Source organism: Varroa destructor, unplaced genomic scaffold (assembly GCF_002443255.2).
Source record: "Varroa destructor unplaced genomic scaffold, Vdes_3.0 BEIS01001383.1, whole genome shotgun sequence".
NCBI classification, from domain to species: domain Eukaryota; kingdom Metazoa; phylum Arthropoda; class Arachnida; order Mesostigmata; family Varroidae; genus Varroa; species Varroa destructor.
Window position 1 is genome coordinate 1 of NW_019212836.1, and position 10,891 is coordinate 10,891.

The 10,891-nt window shown below is 52.4% G+C and overlaps 1 protein-coding gene across 1 annotated transcript; it reads left to right on the forward strand.

Annotated features, from left to right (window-relative positions):
- The first annotated feature begins 62 nt into the window (after positions 1-62).
- On the forward strand, positions 63-10,782 carry LOC111255238 (uncharacterized). The gene is made up of 2 exons (XM_022816982.2): positions 63-2,193; positions 8,658-10,782. Exon 2 carries the CDS (start codon positions 8,814-8,816, stop codon positions 10,725-10,727), a length of 1,914 nt encoding a protein of 637 aa, XP_022672717.2. The 5' UTR covers positions 63-2,193; positions 8,658-8,813; the 3' UTR covers positions 10,728-10,782.
- Positions 10,783-10,891: the final 109 nt, after the last annotated feature.

Genomic DNA, 10,891 nt, shown 5'->3' on the forward strand with positions numbered 1-10,891 from the left:
ATATATATGTTTTGCTGCGAAAGGAGCAGGCAGGCAGACCGACATGATTCGCTGCTGGCTTGAATCGTCGGCTTTCTCTGCCGCCTTGCTGTGCCTTCCATAGTAATTTCCTAGATGGTATCGTGGGGAGAGCACAGCGCAACGAGAGAGGAGCGAAGCTAGTAGGAAGAGCAGCGAGCAAGCGGACTGTCGCTCGCTCATTCGCTCGCTTGGTGAGCTCAGCGAACGAACGGGCCAGCAGCAGCAGCTATAGTAAGCGTACAGTCGAGCAGAACACAGCAGAGCAGAGCGCTCAAAACGAGACCCCTGTCCCCCTGCACATTGCCATCGTAGCAGCAGGAGCAGGCCAATGTGTGGGGTGGATGAGTTGGTTGGGGCTGCTGCTCTGAGCAAAGTGAAGCAGCCTACCTTGCCCCTTGGCATTGATCTCGCTGCTAGGGGGCGCTGCTGTGACGTTCTTTCGTAAGGCTAGCTTGCTTGCCTATGGTGGCGGCACCACCGTCACCGACATAGGCAGGCTAGCGGTAGGAAGGCCGACTAAGCAGGCCGCTGCCAGGCTTGTGTCTGTTCGAAAGTTGGTTTGTCGAGCCGTTGCCAGCAGTCAGCGAGAGACAGGCGGGTTGGTAGTAGAGGCTTGCAGTGCTGAAGCAGAGCCAGTCGACGTTTGGACAGGCAGAGGTCGATGGAGAGCAGAGCGGGTAGAACGCAAAGGGGCGCAATGGGGAAACGGTAAGGCTGGGATAAGGCCCTTTCACAGAAAGCTTCGGTTCTACCAACCCTCTGACAAGCGGCTGGCTGGCAGTAGCCGCGGCTGCTTCAGTCCAACCCATCGTTGTCCCATATTGCCCCGCTAACCCCGTTCTCTGGCTGTGCCCGATTCAACGTAACCCCCTTCTTTTAGCCCATCTGCCCCTACTACCACCGCGTTTCCAACTCAGCTCTTCCCTACTTCACCGCCTGCGCACTTCCCTCGCCCATCGCTCTCGGCGGGCTGGCGGGCGGCGGCAGCATTGTCGTCGTCGTCTCGTCGCACCATGTACGCACTACTACCCGTCTATGCTGCTGCCTTCAGTTCCTCCCTAGTTCCTTTTGGCACAACCCCTTACGAGCCCCGGAACGCGCCCCGTCGGCCGCCAGCCAGTGGCTACGTCGTTGCTCTGCTGTGCTGGCTGGGTGCCTCTAGCCTTTGCCAGCAACTAGCGTTGATAGAGGCTATGCCTCTGCCAGCCAGCCAGTTATCCTGCTCACCACTACCCCTCTGGGGCTCGAAGGCTCGAGTCTCAACCAAGCGACCGAGAGCTAGCGAACGAGCAATGGCAGGGCCCAACCGACCAGTCAGGCCTCTTTATCCAACGTCGATCTTGCCGGCCCCAGCTCCAGTCTCCCCGTGCCGTCATCGTCTTGGTCCAACTACTCGTAACCCTCAACTCGACTCGAACGAACCAGACGACATTCTGCAGGAAGGCAGCCTGCAGCCATACAGTCAGCTAGGCTGCATCAGGCTTACTAGTTCGCTTGCTGGCTGAACATGCGCTCATGCTTCGTTCTCTCCTGAACACTACTCGTGTGCTGCGTGTGTTGGCTTGCTAGCTGACAGGCCGGGAAACAGGCAGCGAGCGAGACTGGCTGACTGACTGCCCCAGTGGGCTAGGACAGAGCAGGCGCGAATTGACATCGTTTAGATGGCGGCGGCCGCGCCGGAAGTGTAAGCGTTTCAGGTGTCGCTGCTGGCTGGCTAGCTGCTCGCAGCTAGAGCTCGCCGCTCTGCATATAGGGCCTGTTTACCCTTGTTTGCCAGCCTCTCGGCCGGCTGTGCGTTCATCAAGCGCGCAAGTGGCAGCGATCCTACTGCTGCTGAACTGCCAGCTGACTGACGGGCTGGAACGCAGGCAAGTGGGCGTGCGTAACGTCCAAACGAAGTGATAGTGGAGAAATGGAAAGGAGCGAAGGTAAAGAAGTTCCAGATAATAAAGAAAAACTAGGGGACATTGCACATACAAAGGCAACGCATGTAAGGGAATGAGAAAAAGAGACAAAGATCTAGCAGGAGACGGATGGGGACAAGTATTGACTAACTTGACAGTCGCGACGATGGCAGCAGCATATGACAGCAGCGACCACATGACGGATGATGATAGTGGAGCGGAGTCGCATTGAGCTGCTAACGGCGGTTTGATTTGTCATCGCGGGGAGGTAAAAATGAAGATATTGTCTGTATTATTCTGAGGTTAATATTGCGGGGACCAACATGAGTATCGTGTTGTTTCCGTACAGGTAGAATACCATATCGTTGTTTGTGGATTGTTTGGGCGCGTGTGTTTGTGTACTGTAGACTACTTGCACAAGTTTGTTTATGTCTGAAATAAAGTTTATTGAGATTTAAGTTGCAACTTCGATTCTCGTACGACGGATTACCTTGCCTTATTGTTAATTTTTAGAACAGGTATAAAAGTAACAGTTTGTGCGCGCTCTTTAGCTTCTCAAGCAGGCCTGCATAGAAGTCTCGATTAATAAATACGTTATTGTATTCTTCGCGCGGTGCACAATCGGTGAAGCCGCCTTGATCGTGCTGCCAGCTATGACCGTACAATCGTGTGCTCAACGTGGGTTTACTTGGGCACGTTACGCATACGTTGATAGCATGGCATAGTGTCGTGCAGCGGGGCGAGTATGTCGCATCATACATGTACTGGCGCGCAAACAGACGTCCGCGTTGCTGACGAAAATGGAAATTACCATAAAAATTCCACCGTTATCCACCGTGAGCAATTTTCTTGCTTGACGACTGGCTGGTTGCTTGGTTCGTTCTTAGCTGACTAATAGGGCCGGCTTTCTTTCTTGGTGGCTTACTTCATGTAAAACCTTGACGCCCCGTCGTCGCGTTCGCGGTCGGGCTACAGCGGAGTAGTGGCAATGGTGGATATAACAGCAGCGGTAGCAAGCGAATCATACCACACGGTTTAGTTCGTTCGCTGGTTCCGTCGAAACGTTAGCAGCAACAACGACTGCAGCTGCGGCGGTGGCACAGAAGTGGCAGGTGAACTTCCAGCTGCTACGCGGAACAATCCACACCGCTAACATTACCAACAGCAGCAGCAGCAACAACTACGACAAGTGCCGCAGCGGCAACATTTCGTCTTGCTTGGCGGGTTCTGCGTGACGGCGAAGCAATGACGCTTGCTTGATCGCTGGCAGGCGAATGGCTAGATTTCGGCTGCGGCACCGACGATATCAGCGGTAACAGAGAACGAAGGCAGGCGCCAGCTAGCGAACGACTGTTACAACGACTGGAACTACAGACGAGAGCGAAACAAGTCAAGAAAACAACATATAGCCTACTACCACTGCTGCCATCAGCATAGCTGCTGCCGTGGCTCGCTGACGTCCGGATGCAGCAATTTCTGCTGCCAACATTGACAACAATAACAACAAAGTTACGAAAACAGCAACAACAATAATAACAGCAGCATCTGCAATGATGGCCCGAGCGGTTGACTACCCGGCGGCTGTTGTCGCTACCGCTGCTGCCGTCGTTGCCGGCGCGCTGGTTCACTCCGTGGGGTACACACTGTCTTTTACATTCCCTACAGAGCCAGCCAAACAGATGGACAGACAAACAGATACATAGACACATATAGGTAGATCCATCCATCGTAAGTGGCGGCAAAGCCAGCAACTCAGCGCGCATCACCGCCATGCGCGACTTCGCTTACATAGGCAGCGCTTCTGCAGTCGTCACCGACATGCAAGGCGAAGCTAACCAAAACCGATCGGCGGACACAAACGAAGAACGACCGCTGCTGCTGCTGCGGTGGCGGCGACGATCGGTGCGTTCTGCGGCAGAACCGTTGTTGCTGATGCTGCAGTTCTGCCAGCGACAGCAGCGGCGAGGGCCGGGGTAAAGCCAGATCGCGGAGCTGCCACTTCGCTATTTTTCCCGTTTCGCATCTCTTCTTTTTATCCTCATCTCCTTGACTTCTCGTTGGCTCCACTAGCTTCACAATCGGCGCCGCTTCTTTGCCTATCGCTTGACGTAAACTGAGGTGTCGTCGTCGTCGTCGTTGGACAGAGACGCTAGCGTTTCTACCTCCTTTGACTAACTGCTTGCTGCTGTAGTTGCTGTTGTTGTTGTTACTGGCGATGACGGCAGCCACCGCGTCGCTTCTTGGTATCTTTTTTGTATCACGCCACCAAGCGAACTGACTAGCGCTGCTAGCGTGGCCAAACTCGGTGAAGCCGTTCGGTCTTTGCTGTAAAAGAACGAAGAGTAGCGGCGCAACGCTTACGCGCAGTTGCTGCTACGGTTACCACGGCAACCGCTGGCGTTTGTCGTTCGTTTCTTTTCGGTCTTCTCTATTCTTCGGTTCGGTCGGTCGGTTGATGTTATTTGGTCTTCGTACCCGCCGTAGCTAGCTCTTTTCCTTCTTCGTCTCCCTTTAAGCTGTTGCTTTGGCTCAATATGAAGAAAACGATGACGACGACGTTGACGGCAGCAGCGGCGGCGGCGGCAACCGAGATGAAGCCGCTGTGCTGGACTTCACCTGCCTGTTTTTTTGAGCTGTTTCCTGTCATTTTCCTCTACTTGTTGGCCGCTGTCGTGGTAGTGATGGTGGTAGCAGCTGTAGCCGCGTCCGCTACGCTGGTCGTCGTCGTCGTCTGTTGATCCATCGGCCAACCACTCTGCTACGGCCGAGCCTGTCCGACGCCATTCGTCGTTGGACTTTTGGTATTCGCCATTTCGTCGTTCTCTGCCTTTTTGCGTCTTCGCTGTTGTTGTTGGTGGTGATGGTGATGAAGTCTGAGCGACACGGCGAAGACGAAGAAGGGGAAGATGTACGTCGGTACACGGGCAAACTCATCGACGGGCGAACGCACAAACAGACTAAAGACGAAGAAAAGGCGATGAGAGGCAAAGCAGAAGACGAAGGTTCAGAAGACAAAGAACGGACGGCAAACGCGCCGACTGCCTTTAACAGAGACGAAATCAAGAAGGAGTCGACCGACCATCGAACAACAGACGTAGCAGCAGCCAAACCTGACCAACACACACACTCACACACGTACACTCACAAACACACACACACATCACCGTCATATATAGACAGATAGCGGCAATCTTCGGCTGCGTTGGCAGCGACAGTGGGGTCGGGCGGGCGGTCGGTCGGTCGGTCGGATGGATGGACAACAACGCGCTGGCGAAGTCAGTTGCTGAAACTAAAGTCGACTAGTGCAGCGGCAGTCTGCACTAGCTGCCTGCGAAGCAACGCGGCCGCTTCGTTTGCTGTCAGAAGACGGGACGGGACGATCGACTGCGATGGCGTTCGCTTGCTAGATCCAGCACTTGCGGTGTTGGGTCGGTTGTACAGCGAAACGGCGAAGCAGCGAGTGAAGGAACGATTCGACACAAAAAGACGCTGCGGATGAACGACGGAACGAAGGAATAGACCCTGATGACGAGAAGACGAAGCAACAGTGAAATCCGACAAAGAGAAAAAGTAAAAAAAAAAAACGAAAAAAAAAAGTCTTCGTTGGTTCTTGTTGTCGCGTCTCTTCGCTCGCTACTCCATTTTTCTTTTTGGCTGCTGCTGCGGCTGCGGCTAGCGCCTTCATCAACGAATCGTCTTGAGCGTCCGAAGTCGTCCATGTATCCGTCCGCGTCTATTTTGGCTATGGCTATGGTTGTAGACTTCGGAAGGCATCGTTACCACTATTACTACCAAGACCCCTCGCAGCAGCTTACAGCTGCTGGCGTCGCTGCCACTGCCGCTGTTCTACCAACTGGCTTGTCTGCGTCTTTGTCCGTCCATTTGTTCGCCGGCAGAACGGTCGCGGAGTACCGCATTATACAGCGGCATGCGTGTCCACTGCTCTCGCTGCTGCTAGGACTAGCCTGCCGTCGATGGTACTTGTATCAGTGGTGGATCCGCACTCAGTTCTGCTGTTGCGGCTGCGACTGGCTGCTTTTGCCATTCAGTGATATTCGGCGGTATGCGTTGCATCGTATTGTCTTTGTGACAATCGCTGCTACTGCTACGCAGGATGGCTTGCTTACGTCGTACCGTTCGTTCCCTTTGGGTATGAAGCGCTGCGATGCTTGACCGGTTGTCCTTATTACTATTGTTGTTGGTGTAGCTGATGGTGGACAACGGCCCCTGCCGTATTTCACTATGACTGCGGACACTGTTGTACACATTTGTAACTAGAGTGGTATGCACAGCGGTAATGGTACCAGCAACAACGGCACCACTAACAGCACCAGCGGTTATACCAGCAGCAGCAGCAGTAATCACGGTACTAGTCGGTTACGGTTCTAAATGTGTCGTTGCATGTGGGTGACGACGAAGTGCGCCACCGCGCCGGATCAGCGGTGACGATCGTAGCAGCACTGGATGGTTGTAATGCGCAAACCGCAATCTACTGCTGAGTAGAGGTTGGTGATCGCGCACCGATCACTGCGCTGTTGCACTTGTTACTGGCGTTGGACCGTGGTGGTTGACGCCGACATCGCGATGGAGCAGTGGCCACGGTGATTATTATAACAGCTGCGGTCAATTGCGCGGCGCGATCGACTGTGGTTGACCGCCCGCCCGCCCGCCCGCCGGTCAATCGGCCGGCTAGTTCGAGCTTAAATCAAATGTTTCATACGATACTAATAGAATTTATCGAGCAACACTCTGCGCCATGACCTGCCTCGTGCTGCTGCTGCTGCTGCTGCTGTTCGTACGAATGCTACAACTTCAAATGATTTCCGTTGTCTCCGCTGCTGTACTGCTACGATCATATGCGCAGCTAGACGGTCTCGTCTCGACTCCTATGCTGAATGTCTTAGACAGCTGCCGTTGTCACTAATGTCTGGGTAGTAAATCAACGAAACAAACAACCACACAACTAACCAACGATGATTTGAGTTGGCTTAGCCGCCACGGTCTACAGTAATAACAATTACAACACAGCGGTAGCAACAATAAGCAGCCGTTGCCGGTAGTGCTGCTTCGGCTGCCAGCGCCAACGACTCTGTTAGCAACAGCGAGTTACGTCGAGTTGCGCACGCGGCGCTGCCACACGCGGCAGAACGAAGGCCGCCAAACGGATTACGAAATGCCTCCCGTTTCCCCTCCCTCCACACACACACATATACAGGCAGGGGGCTGGCAGACAGTCTATCATGTGTACCTACGCACCGAAACGATCGCTACGGTTGCGAACGGTCGCTGGCGGCTGCTGACGCTGGGGTCTTGATTTTGCCCCGCGTCAGCTACGTTATGACAGTTGTTCGACGACGAGTAGTCTTTCCACAGAGGGTTGCCCCAGCAGCCAAACCTGTAGACACCCAGACACATACTACGCCATTATGGGCAGTACGACAGGAACAAGCAAAGCAACGTAAGCGAGTCGCGAGCAAGACTCAGTCAGGGGCCAACGAACAGCCCTGTACTGCAAAAGGGGGTGGCAGCAGCAGTAGCGACGTTGAAGCAGCTGCCGCGTTATTGCATTGAGTGAAAATCTGCGGCGCTGGATGCCACTGCAGCGTCCACGTATGACGACAGCGCACCGTTCTTCGGTTCATACGGCGGGTACAAGTATGGCTGTGATATGGCGGCATGCCACTATGTGCTGTTGAGATTTCCTAGTCTTGTCACTGTGTTGAAGTTTTCATGGAACTCACAGACACACAGAGGTTAACACATATGACGGCCATTTATATATCCTGTGTCGAAAGCCTACAACCACCATTGCTGCAGAAACTGAAAATAATAAATAGTATGATTGCGGTCTGGTGAAATTATTGTTACTGTTGTTGTCATCATTGTTATTATTACTATAAATTACCTCTGAACCGGGCGCAGTTATTACATTGGAAAATGTGGAAAATAATTACCATTTCTACAGTTCTGATTCTGGAACTGGTGAGTGGTGTTGAATCCGTAATCGTCTCATTCTGCGTATTGTTCACGTATTTTCGGTTTGTACCAAAAATAAAATAATTGTTTAATGTCAGATGATGGATTTCAGATAACAATTGTGCAAAGATCATGTGATAATGTAATGCCCTTCAATGTCGGATTAGAGCTTCGTTGAAATCTTACACTTTATTATCCGTAGATGTGGCATTATGTAAAAGATTGCCATTGGGAAGGTATTACAATTGGTATACATTTTACTTATAAATGAGTCCGTGTGTGGCTTAAAATTAAATGGCCGAATTAAATGTGTTGATTAGTATGCACCTATATGACAAGCTTTTTGAGGGTAAACAACAATGAATAAGATTTTCAAATTAGAATATCGATATTTGGGTTCGACAACAATACATACTACACGCGAAGTTCGAAATTATTTTGGTATGGTGACAGGGAACCTTATCGGCTTTCGACAAGCATAGAAAAACTTTTCGTTTAAAGCGTTCCCAAATACAAACCGTTGTTGTACCGTGGCAACTTCTTCCGTATTGAATTTAGGTTCATTCAAGCATTCATATAGTATAGGACAGGTTAACTAACAGATATACACATAGGTGCTAAGACAAGAAACTATTTGTGCTATGTACACGATAGATGCAACAATGACCCGGCTAGATTACTTATACCTATGTACAGTTCAAGAAAAGAGAATAGTAACACCAATTTGATTCCTGTTTTTGATTCTTTGCATTACAGAGGACAAACAAAAAAGCAGTTAGCAATGTAAGAAAAATCGCCAAGGGTGCCCAGACAAAGAAGCGAAACTTAAGTCCTAAAAAATCGCTGCCGCTAGCCCACGAGCCTTCCGGATTCACGTACATCTCGGAGGACTCGGGTTTGGGAGTGGAGATTATGAGTGAGTCGAAGGACGCGCCTGTCGAAGGCCATACCGTTCTTCCCGAGACTGAACTATTGCCCGAACTGGCTGATCGCGACACTAAACAATCGGAGCCAGCGCCCGTCGTCGACGACGCTCTCGACCCGGAACGCGATGAGCCGGAGCAAAACCAGGTTGTGGCACCGTGTGCCCCCGCCATTACTGCTACGACAGAGCCGCAAGACGAGAGAACCCTAGCGGTCAACATGCAGACGCATCAACCACCAACGTATCGCCGCTTAGAGCGATGCCCCACGCCGGCATGGTGTCAGGACAGCACCACCGATCAACGTCCGCCAAGTCCTGCCAAGCGCAAGTTGCCTATTGGCTTTGTCCCCGAAGAGGAGAAGCGGCGACGCGTTGAAGGAATAAAAACTCCACTTGAAGAGCTAAGCGAACTCAACAGCCGAGCGCCGGAACAGTTCGTTCCGAGTTCGGTGATGCAGCCAAATGGCGTGTTTGGCGGCGCGTTCGAAACGTGTGGCAATATGGATGACGCAGGGCAGGATTTCGGTGCTGACGGTTTCGATTCCGACTCAATGGATTCGGACGAGAGTGATTCGAGTTTACCGTCCGATGAAGAGAGTGACTCTGAGGTCGATTCGGATTCCGCAGAGTGGTTCGAGTCAGGACCTACGCGTGTCGATGAGGAGATGTGCCGTAAAAGCTGGAACCAACACGTTTACGTTAACAAGGGCGCCGCCCAGTGCTGGGATAAAACGAGGGTCGGAACTCCCAATCCTGCAGCCGCCGAAAGCTGTGGTAAGCTGAATTGCCCGTGTGGTGATGAGCTTTACCTTCGCCGGCGGAACGCGTACCACCGACGACGGCAAGTCGTGTTCAACCTATCGGTATCCAAGCTGGGGCGGTATAGACAGGCAGCGAACCCGTCTCTGTTGCGTTCGGTGCTCGTCTGTAACACCCTTCGGAATTTGGAGAGGGAGTTCGAAAAGGAAGGCGTACGCTTCTCGGTGGGAGCGCATGGCAATCTCGTTATCACGCGAAGCTGTCCACCGAACAATCGGGCTAGCAACAATTGCAACAACCGACCACTGCCGACGTGGAGTCAGCGACGAATGATGCGCCAAGCTGCTGCTACTGGCCAGGGCCAGGAAGCTTCTGCCGTACCGCAAGACGGGCAGCACGGTTATCAATGGGGCGGCGCGAACGTCCGCGACTGCGGAAGCTGCGGCAATTGCACCAACTGTGCCAACAATCAGATGAGATCTAGTCACTGCTTCCAGTGCGGCAAGCCGCACAGCGTGTGCCGAAACTCGTGTCGCTCGCAGGATTATCGGTCGTCGCAAGAGAACGGCTGGCAATCAGACTACCGTCAATCTGACTATGATTACTGGCAACGGTGCCGCTATCGACGCCCGGGCTTCAACAGGTGGCCCTCACCGACTCCACGTTACCCGGCTGACTATAAAGAGCGCATCTATCGGGACTATCGTGATGAGTACGTCGAATTGCCACCGGTAGCTGGTGGACGCCACCAGCAGAATGTTCCACAGAACCCGCATGGTGGCCAGAACACGCAAAATTTGCGTGAAGGCTTCCAGGGTTACCACGAGCCGGAATGGACTCAGCCACAACATGGCCAGCATCCCGTGCAAAGTGGGCATGGCGCCTACAATCCCCGTTACCCAATTCGGGACCCTCGAATGGGACCCCAGAGTAAGGAACTTAACCAGCCGAGTGTCGATGAGCGCTACAGCGCACAAAAAGACCCCCATGCTAGTTCGGTACTTTTCGCAGACCTAAGCGAGGACAGTGGTCGACTAACACCATTCGTCGCGTTTCGTGACGAGCCTCTAACCGATTATGATACCGTGGACCGCCTCCTCAATTCGGTGTCCGTGCTCAATTTTGGTAAGCTTTCTGCTTAGTTATAGCAATTATGTGTTATTACTACTTACATACTCAACCATTTTATAAGGAGAGGTTCATAATATCAATGCAATATAAAAACAGAGCTCATGCAACGCAAATGGATGAGATAATAACTAATCGGTACCGTAGTATGTATTACAGTTATAATATATATATATAT

Excerpts from the sequence above, each read along its gene's own strand:
- LOC111255238 (XM_022816982.2), top strand. The coding sequence starts at position 8,814 with ATGAGTGAGTCGAAGGACGCGCCTGTCGAAGGCCATACCGTTCTTCCC.